The sequence below is a fragment of the Rutilus rutilus genome (assembly GCF_951802725.1).
Source record: "Rutilus rutilus genome assembly, chromosome: 1".
NCBI lineage: Eukaryota > Metazoa > Chordata > Actinopteri > Cypriniformes > Leuciscidae > Rutilus > Rutilus rutilus.
The window spans coordinates 30,700,594-30,722,632 of NC_140209.1; the positions used below are offsets into that span (position 1 = coordinate 30,700,594).

The 22,039-nt window shown below is 37.2% G+C and overlaps 1 protein-coding gene across 1 annotated transcript; it reads right to left on the bottom strand.

The window, feature by feature from the left end:
• Window positions 1-445: 445 nt before the first annotated feature.
• Window positions 446-21,037, bottom strand: tlcd4b (TLC domain containing 4b). Its single transcript, XM_084408879.1, has 7 exons — window positions 20,740-21,037; window positions 15,881-16,033; window positions 11,263-11,352; window positions 4,222-4,280; window positions 3,998-4,092; window positions 1,806-1,879; window positions 446-1,726 (listed from the first exon to the last, which is right to left on the bottom strand). Exons 2-7 carry the CDS (start codon window positions 16,024-16,026, stop codon window positions 1,396-1,398), a joined length of 795 nt encoding a protein of 264 aa, XP_084265005.1. The 5' UTR covers window positions 16,027-16,033; window positions 20,740-21,037; the 3' UTR covers window positions 446-1,395.
• Between the last annotated feature and the right edge of the window lie 1,002 nt (window positions 21,038-22,039).

The window sequence follows — 22,039 nt, forward strand, 5'->3', positions numbered from 1 at the left end:
CAAAATGACATTCATTTTGGAGGTGTACCTGAAATTCAGAAGAGAAACACTAGCTCTGAATACACAAGATTTTCCCGTCACTTGGTAGAAATAAGTACGCATATGTTTTTATGCAAAAAAAAGTTATATATATATATATATATATATATATATATATATATATATATATATATATATATATATATATATATAAGTAACACCACAGCACAATGCAACATGGGTTCACATGCCCAGATAAATATAAGCTGGAAATCACATTCGAGAGAATCGGCGTTCATGCATCATGACAAAAACCAAAGGTTCTAGTGACCAACAAGCTGAAAAAACCTTTGAATTTGGCAGAAACAGGACTACGATGAAAATTTGCACCTGTTCCCCTCAAGTCGTTTAAATGATCTATTTGGCGAGAACAGAAACAATCTAAAACCTGTGCACGTGTACTTTAGAGAGACTGTAATGCAACTTCAGCATGTTGGAGAAACACATGCAAATACAGAAAATGAAGGGCTTTAGAAAAGTCAACAACCTGAGAAATGAATAAACCGCCACAGCTTCCTTGAATCGAATGCAAACATGACGTCAAAGCTGACCGACACGGTCAGAAACGAAGCATGCACACAAACTAACGTAACTCTCAAAGGCTTTACAAACCACCTTTTCACTCCGTTTCCACCTGGAAGACAACTTCTGTAAATGCAAAAGAGCGACTGAGGTGCAACATAAGTGGAGTTCTGCAGGTATGGGCTATAACAGTGAAGGCCGTGAGCGCTTGATTCTTTTTTCGTCGCAAGTCCATACGGTGTAGGTTCTGGGACGGGCAGGTGCCGCACTTGTGCTTGACACGGTGAGAGAGGTAGATCTGTGGTTTCACGGAAGCCTTGCGACAAGTCAGACTGGCAATGTAGTGTTGACGTAAGACTGAATGAATTCGATGAGCGTTTGCGATCCGCCAACAAATGAGCAATTGTGGAGCAACTTCAAGCCTGGAGACCACTGAGGCACATCAGTGTAAATATCACAGGAAATATGGCTCTTAAGCCAACCACGATTGGTTTAGAGAAAAAACATGGATGGGTACTGACTGGATAAGGCTTTGCGAGGGAGATGCGATGGACTTTCCGTGGTCACGAGCTCATATGTTCATGTTCTATTGCTTCTCTTTGTGCTTTGAGGCACTTTGGTTGTGTTTGAGGCATTTATCTGCTTGATGTTCACCAGTGTAGGTGAATTCAGATTGTTTGTAAATGACACAGAGGTTAAAACCACACTGGGATGGATCCTCTCAACCTCTTTTTGAGAGCACGTCCATCCAGAGCACAATGGAAACGACTCAGAAGTCGCTATATTCTGGGAAGAGACTAGGTCTAATCTATATGTCTTTATTGCGGATGATTCTCAGTCTGTGTGGTTGTTCACGAAATTGGTCTTTTTGGCGTCCACTTTGCCCCCTCTTAGCTTGCCGGTAATGACCTTGTAGCAGCCACGGGCGATTTTGTACATCCATATTGTGTTCAGGATATCCAAACAAATGCAGGATACGATCCAAGCAACCTGAGCACTGAGACCAAGCCTTTCAAACGCTGGCGTACCGAACGTGCCAAACACCTTCGCCCAGTAAGGCGGCATCACGGCAATCCTCACCAGGAAGAACACGACCGCCATGGCGATGCCGTTGATGACAACCAGCTGGTCGGTACGAGGGTAGGCTAACGCTTCGAAAAACCACCTGCGGAGAGAGAAACAGAGGTCAACTGAGAAGTTTATGGTTCTGAATAAATCTCTCCCAATGAGTAAACAAATCTCACCTTTGATTCACAAACGGTGTTGACAATTCTGAAATCAGTCGGAAGTTTGCAAAGTAAGGAAGCACTCCACGCGACTGCAAATCAAACAGACAATTATTTAAATACCTCTCCAATGAGTAACAAGTTTTCATTTTCTGAAATTAAATGCATTTAATTTTTTTAAAGCTATTTTTGGGATCGAACATTATTAGTAGTAGTAGTAGTAGTATTACAATTTTATTATTAGTGCTGTCAAATCGATTAATCGCGAATTATATTTAATAAATTGTAAATATGCAATGTGTGTGTGTATATACAGATATGTATACAATTATATACAATTGTAGTATTTAAAAAATGCATCTTAAATACTAAACTAAGTACAATGTAGTGTTGTCAGAAATATCGTTTTGTTTTTTTTCTATACATATCGATATCGTTTCATTTGCTCTGGATGAATACTGTTGCTGTTATTGGGCTTGAATTTCAGCATGGGATTGTACGTATTGCGCATAATTTACTCACTCACAGATTTTGTGCTCACACCCATAGTGCAGCACAAAGACTCCTCTCAGTACTAAATTGAGCCATTTTTCCCTGCTTATTGCGTTTAAACAGTCAAATACACACAAAATAATGTCAAAATGTCGGTCTTGGCGAGTATTCATGTAAACACAGTCCGTTTTATTTTAAGTGAACGTAAACTGTTGAGAAAAAAAAAAAAGCATGTGTATCAGTATAATGGATCTGTGCGGCAGTTCTTAAAGTGACAGCAGCCTAATAAACCTGCTACCAAATTATGAGATAATATTGTATGCAACAAGTCTCAGCCTTTATATCTGTTGTTAAATGTTATGTCATATCAAAATATGTCAAGTCAATGTCATGTCAAGATATGTCTTTTGTCTAGTGTACGTGTTTTTTGGTGTAGTATTCTTATGTCTATTGTATCGTTACATTTTGTTCGTAACTTCATTCTTGTTTAATAAAATAAAAAAATAATGAGATAATATTACAAGTATCTAAATGGCAGTTTTTCCATATGGCATTAACGGGTAACTCTCGCCAAAATTCAGCCTAGGGTCTTTTTGTTAATCTACCCGAGGCAAACTTTCGTTTAAAAGCATAATTAGAATGGAAACGCCACTTTTAAGTTTGACCATATTTTCGTTTTCGGTCAAATTGCCTTTTGAATGGGAGTGATTGGGGCACTTCTATGATAGCATCAAAAATCGCTATTTTTAAAACACTAAGAAGGCTCGACACAACATGAAACTTCACCAGGGGTATCATTGAAGCTTCACCAGGGGCTCTACACATGAACTCAAGCATTGAGAACATTGTTTGTGCACACAGCTACAGTGAGTTGTTCAAAATATTTCTCTTTTGTAATCTCTGTGTTCGCCGGCATTTTGACAGTCAAAAATAGTCGATCTCCAGATAAAACGTAACAGGGAGGAGAGTAAAGATGGGAAGCTCCTAAAGCTTAGTTCCATATAAATTCACAGATAATTTGTTGTTTTGTCGTTAGTGAAAATCAATATTGACCTTGTATTTGAAAAAGGATCCTCATATAAGAAACAATACTAAAATTCAGAGTCCGTTCATTCACATTCGGAGATCGACTATTTTTGACTGACAAAATGCCGGCGGACACAGCTACAGTTCCGAAAACGAAAATATGGTCAAACTTAAGTGCCGTTTCCATTCTAATTATGCTTTTAAATGAAAGTTTGCCTCGGGTAGATTCGCCAAAATGCAACCTAGGGTCTTTTTGTTAGAGCTACCCTTTAATGTTAAAATTGTGGCCAGTGATATACACATGCATAAATATATACAGTCAAATCAAAAACAGGGTGATATACCCAAAATGCGATTTTGTTGTCAACTAACTAACTAACTAGACTGTGTGCCAAGGCTAGTAAGTCTCTTTAAAACTGAAAGGTTATTTTGGGCTGTCAAATGACAAGCTAAAAAAAAAAAAGAAAAAAGAAAAAAGTAGGCCTATATAAATCTTTAAATAATATAAATAACAGTGAAAATAAGTCACTTTTTGAATATATATGACACCTAAGAATTGTGTTTTAAAAATGTAAACTTTTATGTGACTTTTTTTTAAATCAGACTTTTTTTTCTCTCTTTTTTTTTTTAACAGTAAATGTCCTCAATTTCAAGGGCCTTTCATGTTGTGCTCTGTATTACCAGGTACTTACCAGAACATATCCATAAGCATACAGCGCCGCCAAGTGGTGACAGACAAAAAACGAGTCACCCATGGTACTCCAGTTACAAGCTAGAAGCACCAGGTCTGAGAGAAGAGAAGAGTAGAGGACAGAAGAGAAAACAAGAGAGTAAAAAAAAAAATGTAGACAAACCTGAAAAGATCTGAAATGTGTCATCTGTGCGTGAACTTCCATAATAAATCAACGATTCATACCATAGAACAGGTATCCACAGGTGATGGCCACATTGAGCTTAACCAGGTTAGGATCACCCCTGAAGAAGCAGAAAAAGACAAAGCTCAAACAAAAGAATATGAAATGCAGTCAAAAGAGATTAAAAAGATTAACATGAACTGCTTATTTCTGAAAGGTGTAATCCCTAAAAGCGTCACCAGCCAGTAAACCTGCAGATGGAAACCTTAGCCAACAACAAAGCATGAGGGAGTGGTGCTGTTTTTGAATGAAGCCATTTATTACTGTACTATCATTGGCAACATGCCACTGTCAACACTGCCAACTGTACAAATGACGTTCCTCTGTAAAATTACATTCCAAAGAAACAATGCTTAATGGAATTCACCTGGGTGAACATCTGAGATGGTAGTGATCTACCAGTGATCCACAACGTTTGCATGAAAAACATAATTCAAGCATTCAAGAATGCTTTTTTTCACCGTCACAGATATCTGGTAATAATATCTTGTAAGCAAATACATATCTACATTGGTGCAATTATACTATAAAAATGAAATGTTTAATACGTGAAACAAATGTGTGCTGTGACTTTTTGAACTGTCTGATCTCAGATCAGTTTCATGCATTTGAAATATCCAGAAATAGATTAGGGCCCTTTTTTTTTTTGTGCTGTCAAATCAATTAAATTGCATCTAGTATAATAAATAAATCGATAATCAAAAAAAAAAAAATATATATATATTTGACTGAACTCATTTTCTTTTTTTCATTCCATTTTATTTCTTCTAAAATTCTGTGTTTTCCATTTGAATTTTTCTGGATTCCATTTTAATGGTTTAGTTCGATTTTTATTTCGACCAAAAATCGATATTTATTTCGACTATTTAACATAAAACTTTAACAATAATTTTTTCTGGTTTGTTTTTTATGATTTAATAAAATCTTTTATTAAATATGGTGGTAAAAAAAATGAATACATAGAACTTTTATGACTGAATTAATCTTTTAAAATGTATTCAAATTAAATTTAAACAATTCCTTTCATTTTTTTGGTTTACTGTTTAAATTAAATCATGGACGAGAAATTGTGTGATATTTTAATATTATTGTGTTATTATTACTTTGAGAGGGACATTCTACTGTATAATAGTCATATATTTCTGTCATAATTATTTAATAATATTAATATTCAAAGACACTAGTCTATATTGCTATTAAGTGTACAGCCCTACTTTTATTTTATTCCTCCAAATTTCAGTAAATTAAACAGTAAATTCCATTTTTATGACTGAATTCCATGATTATGTCCATATTTTCAGCATCGTAGGCCCTAATAGATCAACAGATGATCGGAGTAGGTTCTTTTGAACCAAGAGCATAACTAATAAAGACGCTTTGTTAGAGAAATTACACACAAACTTGCATACACAATCATTCCAGTAGCTCAAACTGCAGAGAATACCATCAAGCATCGCAGCTTAGGTTAGTTTATTTTCATGAAAATTCATTCGAGTGAGGTCGATGGGGTCATCTGGCAGTTACAAGGGAGAGAAAATGAACTAAACAAACCTATGCGCTTGCCATATGGAAGATGAATATCTTGGTGAATGAATAACAAGCAAGCGTTACAGTACATGCGTCCCTGAGATCTGAGTGTCTCTCTCTGAGTCTGTAAAGCGATCAGGGAACCGATACACAGCGATCGCAGGTGTCCAGTAGCAGAGGACATGTGTGTGTGAAACACGATCTAAATACGAGCGCAAGCAGACTCTCGTGCACAGGAAGCTCGGTATACCCTCTGCATGACTCCGCTGACCTCTGACCCCTCTGTCTAACACCTGAAGTCTCACTCCCCGTCCAGCACTGCACAGCTGACGCCTCCATGCAGGATTTCACACTTAATCTTACATGTGCAAGTGGGTCTGAAGTACTGTAGAAGGCCTACTGTAGCCTTAAAGGTGCTGCATGTAAGTTTTTTGACTGTACTAAAGCATTTGCAGAGATTTAGGAAACATAAGTTCATATATTTGTTTCTCTGAAAAACAATGATACAGCCTTTTATTCTATTTTGAAATGTGTGATGGAATGTCTGTTTTTGTTTTGGTCTTTGAGAATCCGCCCACTGCCAATTCACCCAATAGTATTTCAACACCCCGGGTTGCGGAAGACACAGCGAATTTCAGACACAGAAGCCAGCAAACAAACTGGGACAGAGATCGCAGATTTTACCTAAAAAGCCTCGGCATCCATTTAAAAAAGCGCTATGATCAGAGGCATATTAAGACGCGGATAAATCAACTCATCAACTTACAGGTTAAGGCTGGTCGCCTTCCAATTTCAATTTCCCTCGTTCCTGTTGCGCATCCTCAATCTGGCAACCTGTGTGTTCGTGGAGTCGTGGAGGAGGAGTGGGGGAAACAACTCTCCAATATTTTGAATTTGGCCTGTAGTACCCATTTCAACCACTAATTGTCAATATTACACACTGCACATTTAAGTACATAACTTTGATGATAGTTTGGCGGTAAAAAATAAAAAGAACCCAGAATTCATTTCTTTCAACTACTACTTTATAAATGATAACAAAAATTATATTAAATGTATCCTCTTATCTAATCTACCTCTTTTTGTACATTTATGGTTTGAACGTGGTACATGTCATTCTGACATTGACCTAAAACCTACTAGATAGTCAGGTTATTTTGTACAGATAACTGGTTGGTTTAGGGGGGAAAAAAATAGGCAAAAGTTCATTTATATAGAAAGACATAGAATTAGCTTTCAGATAGACATACCTAAGCAAGTTTCTTCAACTGTGATCTAATTCACTCAGCTTTGGGGAACAGAATCTGCTGAATCAACTGACCCAACAGACGAATCTAATGAAAGACATTTTAGTGTAAGGCTTGAGTCAAGCTGGATGGCAATGTATGTAGCCGTTAGCATAAAACACAAAGAGATCGGCTTGAGCGGTTGAAAGGGTTCTGTGGAGCTTAACTCTTCAGGCAAGACGGTGAGTAAACAGGCATAGTTGTTTTGTTAATTTAGCAAACAAAAGCCCAGACACTGAAACAAATGACTTTCTGTTGGGTCATTCGACAAAACAAGTGCCTTTCATTATCACACGCGTAGATTCAAAATGTGCATAATTGCTAATATAGTTGAAAACAGAACAGAGGACGGCCAGATAGTGCAGAATAATATTTCTTCATGCTACATACATTTTATTTGTTTTGAATTTTTCAAAATCCTCTAAAACTTCTTGTCCTGGTTCAGATGAAAAGACAAATCCCATATTTGACACGCTAATAAAAAGGAATGTTGTTGTGCTCGCAATATTAGCATTAAATGTAGCTTCTGAAATTCACCTTGAATGACAATGATGAGCACAAGACAAGTAAAACTGTAAAGCTTCCAACCCTGTTACCATCAGCTCTAAACTGTATTAGTTATACAGTAGCCGACATATTAATATTGATCGTGTAGCTTGAGATGCACAGTGCAATTTACCTACACTTGTAACTGGATATTATCAAGCCAAGTGGTGGCTGCTCAGACGGGTCACAAAAAACAACAGAAAAACAAGGACAGAAACCTTTCCTTCATGATCCCACAACAACAAGTGAAGCAAAGCAGACAAAAGAGGTGACATCATCTAGAATAAAATCACATGAGCACTTAAAAAAAAAATTTGTTATAAAGAATAAAAAAAAAAAAAAAAAAAGATAAATCGAAAAGGCATATGTACTTGACATACTGTAGCTATGCTTACATCCACCCATTTTTATGCACATTTTGGGTTATCAAATAATAAATAAATAAAAATGTGCATCTGCGTGCTCTGAACCACAGTGGCTTCCACGATTGCAGCAACTTCCATTTATATTACAGAAAATTTGCACCAATTTCCCAGGAAGTTCTAAATTTGTTCTCTTGAACACATGGGACGGAAACGCTGCTTTATTCGCAAATGTTTATGCGATATTCCAAGTTTGCGCTAAAATTAAATTCGCAATTTTGGATGGAAACATGGCATATGATGATCCATTTCCACAGTTATTAACATTGTAACTATATTTTGTGTTATATTAATTTCACTGCGTAAGTGTTTCTGATACAACAGCTGAGGGAGTGATGCCAAATTTGAAATCTTTCTGTCTTTTTACTACCGTAATCAATCTCTCTATATTTTTTCCTCTTTTGGAAAGTCATAGAAATGTATTGTGGATTTTGTTGCTATTCGAGCAAATGGGAATGCTAAAACTATATTTGCTGTAGTTTACGCTCACCACCACTTTACCCAACTATGACGACTTCAGCTTCTAAAACACCGGAAATGTGAAAAGGGTTTATTGGGGTGAGGATGAAGCGAGGGGTGGATGGGAATGAATTCTCAGCAGCGTGTTTGTGGTCAGGATTTCTGGCCTGAGACGGCCTATGGGACAGAGGAGAGAGGAGGCCTGGAGGACTGTCACATGACACGAGAGAGGAGGGGGACTGGGAATCTGATGTTTCCTGCTGAAAAGGCGCCTTGTTGACAAGATTAAAAACTCTCTGATCTCAGACAGCGAGAAGGGAGAGAGGAAGAGACACACTTGACAACAGACAGACAGAAATACGTTTCCCTCTCTGAACAAGCCAACAGGTAACCAAAGAAAACAGGGAAAAAAGGAGCAGAGGTGATGAGAAAGAAATAAAGCGAGAGGACAGGTGACAAATCAAGGAACTGCGGGAAAAGTTATTCATTAAGTAAATATTAATATTCAAAAACATTCCTTCAAGAAATATTCATTTGTTCCATAGAGAAACTGTTTTAACGATAATGTACAGCTTTCAAAACAGTGCCACCCTGAACTCTGAGACTTGAGTTGGTTTCTTAACTATTTATATATTTGATATTTTGCAATACACTTGAAGTATACTTTGTTTATATTTATAATTAATCATTATAAATCTAGTTTTATGTTGTACCCTCATTTTTGACTAAACTCCATAATTTGCAATGCTTTATGGGATGAATAGTTAATTCCCTCATAAAATAATTTAAGTGTCTTTTTTCTCTATTTACTTCAAATCAAAGTATGTAATGTTGTGGTTCATCTCAGAGATGTTTGGTATGATTCAAGGCTCTTTATTAAAGAATTTCATGAATTCACTATGGAAAAAATGACCTCTAGAAACAAAATAGCAGAAAAAGTGTCTAGTCACTGTTATAGAAAGCAAATGGCGAAAGAAGAGATGAATATAGAAGTGAAATGCAAAGACAAGTGCTCTGTTCCCAAACCTAGTGAACTGCCTTGCTGTTTATTTGACAAAAGTAGCAATTTCTCAAGCACCATAAATATGAATTAGACGGGAGATTAGACTCACATCTGATTCCAATTGCGTCTGGCATTAGCATGCAATTAATATTCGTGTATGTAAACTAAAGTTGTGCGCTAATTCAGAGGCTGCATCCTTCGAAGGACGTGGACTTCAAAGGCCACGAAGGTCATGCCAAGTGTTGTTAAACGGGACAGTCTAGCTGATAAAGAGTATAAACTATCAATAAAACCACATATTGGTAAGATGTGTCAACAAACATTTGTATCGTTAGATATTCAATTAAGTTGAAACCCAACAATACTTACATTTTCTCTTAAAAAAAAAATCCAATCCTCATCGCCGCACAATGAAACCTGGTGTAGGCTAGGTTGCGAAGGATCCACTCGTTCTACCCTTCGTGGCTCCAAAAAAAGGACGCATTTGTAAGTCGCATCGAAAGAGCTTTTCGAATCGGCCTTCGAATGCAGCCTTTGAAGGATTGGACGCAGCTTATGCTTTATGCTCAGAGTATTTGTGTGATGCAATGCATTCTGGGTTTGCTTTATCCATGAAGCCTTCATGCAATGCTGCTAAAAATGAGGCAACTTAGAAGGAAACATTAAGGTTGTGTTCACACTTGCAGTTCGATTCACTTGGTTCATTTGGTCCGGACCAAAAAAAGAAAATAATACATTTAGTCCTGGTTCACTTTGCATTCCCACTGCCATTAAGGCAAAACTAATGATACAAGTATTTTGAGACCAAACATCCAAAACAATGCTGTGTGCTGGGCTAAATGCGCTTGTTGTGTGTGCGTAGCTACGTACGATGGTATTTTGATCAGCTGAGAACTCGTGAAAAGCTTATAAAATGTGTAAAGGAGTAAAAACAGCAGCAGGAATCCATGTCACACACACAATCGAAGATCTTCTGCGAGGAGACGCGGTTCTGACGCCTGTTCCGAACTGTGATGGGCAACATCGCGACTATAACGAGTACAAACAGGTATGCTTGAGCATTCTGTCCTTTATAGGGTCGCATCTGGTGACATCACGTCCTGTTTTTGGTTTATTTAGAGGTCTTCTTCCATCTTTTCAGCGATCTCTGTCCGCTTGTTTGGTGCGCACTAGGGTTTGGATGGCAGCGTTCACACTTAATTGAACAATCGAACTAAACCTGCCAGGTGTGAATAAACCCTAAGTTGCTGTCTACCTTTTGGAACAGGCATCAACAGCGTGCTTATGAGGCCTCAAAAAGCTGTCTCGGTAGGCAGCGCAGTAGGTTTTGGAGCAGAGCTACAGAGGACAACAACTAAAGACAAATTACCATTCTTCCCCTTCAGGATGCAAAGATGCAGACCAAACAGGCAGCAGGCAGAAAAGGAAAGAAGAAAAGAAAAATAAAGACAACAAGACAAATGAGACGGCTGTTCTCTGCACTGGCGACTACAGTGGACACAACATTTCTGATGACAGAGCAAAAGTTTCAATTAAAACTTCAGGATAAAGGGAATAGGGAAATTTGTCGTATAATCCATTATATCATCAAATATTGGCACTTTTATATTGATTGGTACTAACTTGCTTTTTGGGGGTGTTTATGGATTCACAAATAGCTTTTCTACTAAAGACACATTTGTGAGTTTGGTTTTAAGCAGTGAAAAAAAAAAAAAAAAAAAACTTTCCCACAATGAGATCCCAAAAGTACAATAAAGGTGAAAATAAACCTGCACTGTTTTTGAACTACTGGCCTCTTACCAGACAGGGTCTTCATTGACGGCATCATCGTACCAGAGGATATAGAGACAGAACAGCCCCACAATTAATGCATGGACAGTGGACACCAGCCTGAGGACATAAAAACAACTCTGTTATTCCCAGACAGAGAATCATTTGGATCTTGAACCTGAAAAAAAGTCAAACCAAAAGCTTGGGAAACTATTTTAACTCAACATTTTACTTCAGGAACTTTCCACTGAGTTTTCAAGCAACATTTCAGTAAATCACAAACTCAAGCAGTTTGGCACTCAGGATTGTGCATAAATCAGAATTGAATTTAAATAAATTCCTGGATTTTAACTGCACTTGACTTAAGGTAGCTGGATTTAAAGATTGAAATTCACAGAACTGATCTCTTTCCCCGCCACTGACGTAATTTCGGCCAATCCATGTTTTATTGCACTATATACGGTAGAGGGCGCTATTACACATCTTCTGAAAGAGTACAGAATCTCTGCATCCAAAACAAGTGAAGAAGAAGCAGAAGCAAGCGATAGAAGCACTGCTTACACACATGTAACTAATGTAATCATCAAACATTAAACTGCATATTAATCAAAACTGCCTAATGATACCTAAAGAAATGTCGAACCCATGAAGAGGTATAGGACTGTTGATGGACACGATCTACTCCGTCTATCTTATGATCATCGTTCAGAATTTTTGTTGCTTTTAAAGGGATACTCCACTTTTTTTGGAAATAGGCTCATTTTACAACTCCCCCAGAGTTAAACAGTTGAGTTTTACCGTTTTCGAATCCATTCAGCCGAACTCCGGGTCTGGCAGTACCACTTTTAGCATAGCTTAGCATAGATCATTGAATCGGACAAGACCATTAGCATCTCTCTCAAAAAAAGAAGTAATAATCAAGAAACTTTGCTGCCGTACCATGAGTCCAGCAGGCGTAATGATATGACGCAGCGCCTGATAATAGGTCTAATAGTTTAGACAAACTTAGTACCGGTCACGTTGGAAGTTACTGAGCTGGGGACTATTTTCAGGCGCTGCGTCATATCATTACGCCTGCTGGACTCATGGTACGGCAGCAAAGTTTCTTGATTATTACGCAGGAATGAGAGTATAGTTCCTAGCCATATCAGCCTAGAAAATCGCAACCATTCATTTTCCGTCGGCCTTAGTACACGATGTAACTACAGAAGAGTCAAGTTTTAAATAGGAAAAATATTCTAAACTCTTTGGTAATTTTTTTGAGAGAGATGCTAATGGTCTTGTCCGATTCAATGATCTATGCTAAGCTATGCTAAAAGTGGTACTGCCAGACCCGGAGTTCGGCTGAATGGATTCGAAAATGGTAAAACTCAACTGTTTAACTCTGGGGGAGTTGTAAAATGAGCCTATTTCCAAAAAAAGTGGAGTATCCCTTTAAGTGTTGATAAAAAAGGAATGCATGAAGGTAAGTTTTTTAAAGCAGAGGCTCTGTTATTTCTTTTGATATATTGTATGTTCAGATATTCATACAACAAAATATTTGGGGGGCCATACAACTTCTGTGTTAAAAGCAATAAAATGCAAATAAATGCTGGCGGTAAGAGTTTTGTGAAAAATGAAAATTACTAGTGTAATTTTTAAACAGAAAAGGAACTACAAAAAGAATGTCAAAATAAACTTTAAATGATGATTAGACAGTCTTGTTTGAGAGTAATCTTGACATTTGTTGGTTTTATAGATCTTAAAGAAATTCATTCTGTTGATTTATTGACTAGGTTGGAAGAACTCGTGTAAGAAATTCCTCTTCCTGTCATTTTAAATTTCAACTTAGCCAATTTAGTTCAGTGATTAAATCCAACTCCATAAAGCATAGCATAAATTGACAGTGAGACCATTCTTAAATTCTGAATTTTGCACAACCATGCTGGCACCAAATAGACACCTATGAACATAAGTACACGATCAATCATTTAATTATAGATATGCATATCCCATTGCAAGCTTCTTGATTTGAGTTTTTAAGATAGTTGACAACCAAAAGACAGTTTAGTTGGCGAGACGAGATTGAGACCTAGAATTTTCTTTTAAAAAGTGAGTCATTGTATAATTTGCAGGCTGGGTAGAAAGAAATCAACATTAGGAATCTCACATAGATAACATGGTGCTGACACAGAAGGAAATAGTATCTATGGTAGATAAATGGACAGTGAATGAACTATGATTTGATCTGATCCATTAGTTTGTTTAAGCATGAACACTGTCTGTGGACTGTAGACCTTTGAATCTGTTATCTGAGTGTTGAGAAACCCTCTAGGAATCTTTTCACCATTTAACAGAAAAAAAAAAAAAATCTATATATATTTAATGAAGACCATTGATCTGATGTGTTTTTTAAAACTCTCTGTTCTACTATGTCTTGTAAACAAAAAGTAATCAAGGTTGACAAGTTTGATGGGAAATACTTTGCTATCAAATTACATTCTTATTTTCATCCCATGATAGTATGAATAAGGTTTCATTTTGAGGTGGAAGGGTTAATTCTGGGTTGTTTCAACCCATGTTTGGTCCAGTATTTTTTAAATACATTTTTTAAATCCGTTGGGTTTGTCCATATATTTAGGTATATGTAAGCTAATTTACAACAGATAAACAAACTATTGTGCAAAATATTTTGGGTAACACTTCAGTTTAGGGTCCAATTCTCACTGGCTTTTGCCTCAACAAACTCCTACTTACTGCTTATTAATAGTTAGTAGGTAGTTGTTAAGTTTTGGTATTTGATGTAGGATATGGTCATGCAAAATAAGGCAATAATATGTGCTTTATAAGTACTAATAAACAGCCAATGTTCTAGTAATATGCATGATAATAAGCAACTAGTTAATATTGAGAATTAGACCCTAAACTAAAGTGTTAGCATATTTTGTGCGTTCACAAAACACTATAATTATAAATATATTATTGTACCATTGTTAAAAAGTAGTGGATGCTAAACAAACTTTCAAAAATGAAATGCAGTCTTTAAATGGAAAGAAAGAAAAGCTGCAGTCAATGCAGTTGGTTGTGTGCTTTCATTACAGTATCAAAGCATTTAGATTTGCTGACAGAATATCATCTCAGTTTCATTCTCTAAACACGCCATGACTTTTAAACCAATGGAGGATGTCAAAACCAGAACGGGAGGTATTTAATATCTTCTAAAACCAATTCAATCATCTTGTGTGTTTGACCTCTAACCATTTAAAGTGCTGTACAGAGATCTCTCTCTTCCTGACTAAGTGGTGTAAGGTCAAAGTTAACCAGGTTCATAAGATAAAGAGGAAAGGTGATTAGAGAAATCATACATTTCACAATTCAGTACAGAGATCACTCGACCTCGCTTGTGTCGGCCTACACTCACGTACTACAACATTACGAATGATATTTGAAGGGTTGTTTGTACTTTTGAAAATGTTCACCAAAAAAGAGAATTCTATCATATGACTGTATACAGTAATTCTAAGGCCCTGTGTTACACCTGGTATTAAGATGCGTTATGGTCGATCGGATCACAAGTAGACGAGGGAGGCGCATTCCTGTTTACACCTGGTGTTTTAATCCGTCTCTTTTGTCCACTTTCAACCACTTCTGTCCTGTTTTCTTTGAGGGGAGAGTCTATGGGTGGGTAAATGAATGTTCTTTTTCAATCCAATGGACAAAATAAGCTTACGCAATTTACATATGAACGCGAGAAACTTTCGTTTTTTGTTTCTGCTCTGACAGCCGCAAGACCAGCCGAACGCATCTACAATACGAAAGCAATCCGGTCAAATGCGTTTTCAACTTCGAAAGTGGACAAATTCAAAACGTTTTAGACCCCATTTACACCTGTATTTAGTGTCGTCCACTTGTGATCCGATCGACCAAAACGCATCTTAATGCCAGGTGGAAACAGGACCTAAGATTATTCACCAATTCAAATTCTGTTGTAAAACAGCTCAACAGAAGACAATAGTGTCATTATTCAGTTTAGAATTAAGCATTGCAACATATAATACATATCGCTACTGCAATATTTTATTGCGATCATCTAGAAAATGCTCCTGTTCTCCTGTTAATGTCATTAAATTAATACATTTCATGCATTTTACATTCAGGAGGAGCTTGCTACTTAAAAAAAGGTTAATTGTGTGTCAAATATGATATATAGACAAGGCAGCCTCATGTGCTGGATAGTATACAAACATACATTTTATTATACTATTATATTAAGAAAAAAAAAGTAATGTTCTTTGACAATATTTGAGAAATTAAGAATTTCTCAAGCCCTTAGAAAACTGTTTACAGGTTCTCAGAGTTTAATCCTAAAATCTTAAGATAACGTTAATCTTATGATTTCCACGAACCCAGCTGCACTCATGAACCCAGTAGCATTATCAACACATCAATACATTCATGCTATATTTCACAATATGTGACTTCCGTTAGAACTGCTTTGTGTCTTATGTATAGGCCTATATTTGTTTGCAAGTGTGACCATTATTTATCCATCCATCCATACATAGCCTATATAACTACCCATCCATTTCTATTTATACTGTGCATACCCATCCATGCATTTCTGCCCACATTTCTGTTGGGGCGGCTGTGATTTATTTTGAGCTCATACCTGGAGTTCCAGTCGTTGAGTTTGTGTGGTGGAAGTTTCCCATAACCCTGCGTGAAGTTGGAAGACAGAACCGGACTGACGCAGGAGAAGAACAGCTGGAACCCCACGAAGCTGCCAGCCACCACATACACCTCTCTCATATCCATCGCTCACCTGCACAAGAGACAAACACACACCGTCCGTCACACTTGTGCTCGCTCAGCCAGTGATCACTCACAATGTTGACAGCGTTTGTGTGCAATCTCTCACCAGACAAGAGCACAACAACAGTGCATCTGATCGACTGCTCATTCATTTCACAAAGACTGTGTTAAGAATTAATCTGTTTGTGAGAAAAGAGGTAGACTGACAAAGAAAGTAATTAAACGTGTAATATCGTGAAAGCAGTTCATTGTTTTCCAAATGTTTTCCAGAAAGAAGATTATGACGGTGGGAAAGAGTGACGGAGAATGTGAGAGCAGGAACAGAAAGACAAACTGTAAATACATTTTGTATTTTTGAAAATGGTAATAATTGCTTATCTTGTGAAAATGTATTTATTTTTACGTCTCCGTTTACGCTAACTAACAACAATAGTCAAAAGTGTTTGTTTGTCAAATTTTCAAAAGTAAAATGAAATTAAAGGAGTGGCTGAATATGATTTCACTTTTCTAACTCTAGTTAGTGTGTAATGTTGCTCTTTGAGCATAAACAACATCTGCAAAGTTACAACGCTCAAAGTTCAAAGCAAAGGGAGATATTTTCTTGTAAAGAAATAGCTTTTTAAGGACTACAACAAACGGCTGGTGAGGACTACACAACATTCCTCCCGGGTTAGTGACATCATCAACCCTAAAATTTACATAAACCCGCCCCCAGGAACGCGATTTATAGATTATCAAGACAGAATATGCTAATCAATGACTAGAAGATAAATACACATAAGCTACATAAATTCACCAACTAACCATTCAGAAATGTCATCTACATGTTGTCACTTCTTCTTGAGTCTCTCCATCTTTCTGACTTCGGTTTGAACATAAAAGGCTAAAAGTTTTTGAAATTTTCAGTGCATGTGTGTGAGAGTGCAAGCTGTTGAAGCTCCGCCCCCTGTGCCGGGAGCAGCAACTCATTTGCATTTAAAGAGACAGACACAAAAACGGTGCGTTTTTGCTCACCCTCAAAAAGGGATAACTTTAACATGCTATAAATATCTGTGGGGTATTTTGAGCTAAAACTTCACATTCACACTCTGTGGACATCAAAGACTTATTTTACATCTTGTGAAAAGGGCATTATACCACCCCTTTAAATAACTTACATTTAGGCTACATAAATGTATGATGCCTTTGACAGGACTTTATCCAGATTTATGGAACATTCTTAAGAATAAAATACTTAACTGCCATTTTCCTCTCATTTTATAACAAGAAATAAGAATACATTTTGTAGTCCCAAAAATACAAATGTTGTTTTATTTATTTATTTAAGCAACACTTAACAATCTTAAAATTGGGATAACATCCAAGTTTTCTAAAATCCCTTAAATCCTACTTGTCTCAAAGGAAAGATGTTTAATTTATTGAGTAGTTTCAAATATTAATCATTACAACATAACACTATAATCTAGAAAAAAATTACTAGATAAAAAATTAAGACAGTCACTCATTTCATGCATTTTACATAAAAAAAAGGGTTGTAAAAATAAAAAGGGTTAAAAGATGGTACTGTTAAGATTTACCAGTGTAAAGAGAGCACCGCGTTTTGTGTTGGCGCGAGTGCAGACGTTGATAATATTTAGTAAATAAAATGGTAAATCATGTTTATTTTGCAAACAAAGCCCTCGCGTCGCTTCATTAAACTGAGGTGAAACCACTGGAGTCACAAGGATTATTTTAATAATGTCTACTACCTATCTGGGGCTTGAAAGTGGTAGTTGCGTAAGCTGTCAACGGAGGGAAAGAAATCTCTCTGATTTCATCAAAAAATATCTTCATTTGTTTAACAAAGATGACTGAGACTGAATCATGTCTTACGGGTTTGGAATGACATGAGGGTGAGGAATTAATGACATAATTTATTTTAATTTATTTAACTAACCCTTTAAAAGAATGATGAGAAAAATTCAAGAAAATTTTAGCAAAAACAACCACAGGAAACATCTTATTTCTCTGGTCAATGTCTAGACATGTCAGAAAAATGAGCGCCAGAGGCAAGAGGAATGTAATAAGTGTGTGTGTGAGTGTGTGTGTGTGTGTGTGTGTGTGTGTGAGAGAGAGACTCATTATAGAGAGGGGTCACTGTCCCCCAGCATGCTGAAGAGTCATATTGAGTCATCTGGTATTTTTCAGGCTGTATTACAGTATCAAGCTATAACACACACACACACTAAAGAAATACTAACCAGTGCATCAATGTCTTTGCGATAAAGCATTTCTTCAAACTACTTCAGCAATAAAAACTTTTATTAACCTAATCAACCAAAAATAAAACACTTTATTTTATTTTTTTTCCACATGCATTGTTTTTTAGCATGGTTTCCAAATACGTTCTTCCACATAAAAGTCTGTCTGTTCATTTAAATCTCACACAATTACTTGAACTTCTATTGCGAAACCTCTCATGATTGCACCTAACACAGAAACAATGGACTCAACCGCACTAATCCCACCAAAAATGTGAGTAAACATGTAGCTGTACTAAGATTAAGATTAAACTAACGAAGGTTTAAATCATTTACCCAGGTCCTGACGAAATTGCAACAATAGGAGCAGATTGGGTCACGATGATGATATCAGCACAATGTCTTTCTTTAATCTAGTAACCAGTCTCCTGTTACCCCAACTTAACACTTCCATTGTAAATCTATTTACAGACTAAAAAAAGGTGACTGGAAGCATGTGATCCCTTCTGGTGAGGGCAGGTATGGAGCACATACTGTACATATACTTTAGCGTGATGCATACTGTTGAGAGGGAATGGGCCACAGGTAACCTTTCATCAACAAACAATCAACCACCACATGATAACCACAGACCTTCATGGCTGGTCAAAAGACTCTGCTGAGCTTGCTACCTGGGAATGATAGATTTTAGGGAATAATGCACAAAAGGATGAAATCGATTCCACAACATGATACACTAGATGATGTTTCAATAACAACAAACCATGTGCATGTAAGAGGGTCATTCTCAAAGGTCACTTAAACCAGAGAATGTCTAATATGGCGAGAAGTTTCACTCTCAGTACACTTCCGGCTTCTGAACTGGTTGCAGTTCCACTCTGATTCCATATGAGGGCACTCACAGGACGAGTGCAGAATGAATGGAGGTCAATGGCGGTATACCCCTCAAAATCCACTTTTCTCAGGATATAATTTTTTGTCTAGTAATTTGAATGTTGTATTCGAAAGGAGATGCAAAGAAATTACACATTGCTGGGTGTTAGATTTTTTAGAGTCACTTATTTGCTTTAAAAAAGTCTTTCAAAATGAATGCTAGCGTGTTATGGGCAACAACAACTCAACCTGTAAGAAATCAAAACGACATAAGTACTCGTTCATTCAACTTTCGACCTAAAACCCATGTTGAACTTGCAAAATCTACAATCACATCTGAGATTTCTCAACGGCAATCGGGTGAAAGAGACAAATTTAGCCGTCTAGCCCCATAGACTCCCATTCATTTTGCACTCATGGCGAGCGCCCCAGTGGAACTCTGGTGGTACTACAACCAAAATTCAGTACAATAGGGCTTAATAGGGAGTGGACAGGCTCTCCGTAGACGGGCTCTGCTTAAACTTTGAAATTCCCATTTGATAGGCCCAATCACTATGAGGTCTTAATAGAGTTTGAACATCAGTTTAGGCTTGACTTAATTAAAAGTGTTTTATGGCATGTGTATGGCATTTACAGTATGTATCTATGTAAATGCCAGGAAGTCATTATACATGACACATGGTACTTATCAAAACTAAGTCAGTCATCTTTTAATGGAAAAATGTAATAAGAAATTGATTTTCTTTTCTAAATGAGCTTGTTCTGCAATGACATCTAATAGATCATGGTCTAAAAATTTAAATTGAAATAAATAAGAATTTTAAAGAAATATATATATATATATATATATATATATATATGAAAAATATGAAAAAATGAAAGCAATATTGAGGACAGCAAATCTTTGTTATAAAAACATACTAATATTTTTGTAAGTTCTTTGGAAAAAGTGCTGGAAAAAAAAGTGCCATTTTTTTCATAGGCCTATATCTCTGTGTGTGTGTGTGTGTGTAAGGAAATGAACTAAATATATAATCATAAAATCTTTAACACCCACACATATTAAGATATTAGAGGCTGTGTGTCAAGAAACGTGTGACAAAGGCTAAGCCAGCTATCAAGCGAAATTATGCGGAAGCTCGTTCCGCTGAGCAGGTTTAGTTTCGCAGGAATAACAATGAACAAATTACCAATTCTAAGATTGAATTCTACATTCACACATTCTCCGAAACATGAAAGAAAGCGCGACTGCGTCATAATACCCCAGTGCGTCATAATGCGCCGCATAATAATGATCATCTGCGTAACGCTAACCGTCCCCGATTCCCAAACTCGAGAACAATAACAAAGCCCACACGCAGTGAATGAATCCAGTCGCTTTTACCCAGAAAATGCGTTGCATGTGCATCGCGTAAGAAAATTCTGAACACGTAGCGACTTGAATGAGTGTCCAAACCAACTCTAGCGCGCTAAACTTTTCTATTCATCTGTCGGGCTAACACAATGGCCATGTAAATAGGCTAATGCATGTGACAGGTGCAGAGAGCGATGCTTCTGTTAGATACACACAAGCTTTTCGAATGACATTTACAGTTTGCATCACCTGATAAGAGTCTCATAGGTCTGTGTAAACGTGTCCAGATCCTGTCGTCTTCTTTCTTTCTTCTGTCCACGAACCCAGTTTTATTTCGATGGCGACGGCTAGCGAGCGCTTAGCCCACACGCTGTCTTTAAAACCGCACGTCTTCAGGGGGCGAACGGACGAATAAACCTGTATTTCTGGCGCGAGGCCATTTCAGACATTTAACAAACACGCAAGGATTTCGTAAACCTCCACGGAGTCTGCTGCACCAAACATTGCATTTCTTCACCCTATTGACAGGCTCCGTGATGACGTCAGCACTGACCCCGCCCCGCTCCTCCTCCTCATCCTCCCTGCACACACCCCCTAATGAAGAACTTAAATTAACTTAAACAACATGCATGACAGCAGCAGAATTCAGTTAGCTAATAGTGTCTATTTCAGGTGTTGTGCAATATTGACCATGTTATGACACATCATGAGGGTCACTAGTTGGGGAAAGCACTCTTCACTCCGCCTTTTTTTGCCCTCTAGCTGTTCATTGCATACAGGCAGTGGTAGCCTAACCATCAGAAGATGGCAGTGAATAGCTCTGCTTCTGTTATTTTACTCAACCAGTCTTAACTACAGTATTTGGACATCATAATTACTAACTAAAAACCACTGCAGTTGCCCTGCAGTTGTATATCTTCTTTTGTAGGTGACACCGACTTATAATTAGCTGGGAGGTTTTACAGACAAAAGCAAAGATGTAATTAAATATACAGTAAAGACTGGGTGGACCCAAAATTTGGTCATTAAAAAACGATATATTTTTAATGACCATTAAAAATAATGACCATTTTAATGACCATTAAAAAAACTATATTGACTCTTCTGAATCAATATGGTGCTTATCAATATGGCAGTATGTCAATATGGTGCTTATGTTATATGCACACAGAAATACAACATGGAATTAGATGTATATTGTATACTAATATCTTTGACAAATTGCTTTTGCTCCTCTTTTGTAAGTCACTTTGAGTAAAAGTATGTAAATGTATTGTAATAGTAATAGTAATCTTTAAGCCAAGAAATGTTGTTGAGAGTGGATCGGGCTGAGCAGCACAACAGACTAGTAACCAATCAGCAGTAGGGGGCGTGCCCACTCATGATGGGGGAGGAGAGACTGAACCAATAAGCAGTAGGGGGCGTGTCCACTCATGATGGGGAGGAGAGAGAGTGAGCCAATCAGCTGTAGGGGGCGTGTCTACCCATGATGGAGGAGGAGAGTGAGCCAATCAGCAGTAGGGGGCGTGTCCACTCATGATAGAGGAGG

Bases quoted from the DNA above. Each gene is read 5' to 3' on its own strand.
- tlcd4b (XM_084408879.1), bottom strand. From the start codon at position 16,026: ATGGATATGAGAGAGGTGTATGTGGTGGCTGGCAGCTTCGTGGGGTTC. The intron at 4,093-4,221 runs GTATGAATCGTT...CTCTTCTCTCAG, and splicing joins CTGTGGATACCTGTTCTATG to ACCTGGTGCTTCTAGCTTGT. The intron at 1,727-1,805 runs GTGAGATTTGTT...CTCTCTCCGCAG, and splicing joins ACACCGTTTGTGAATCAAAG to GTGGTTTTTCGAAGCGTTAG.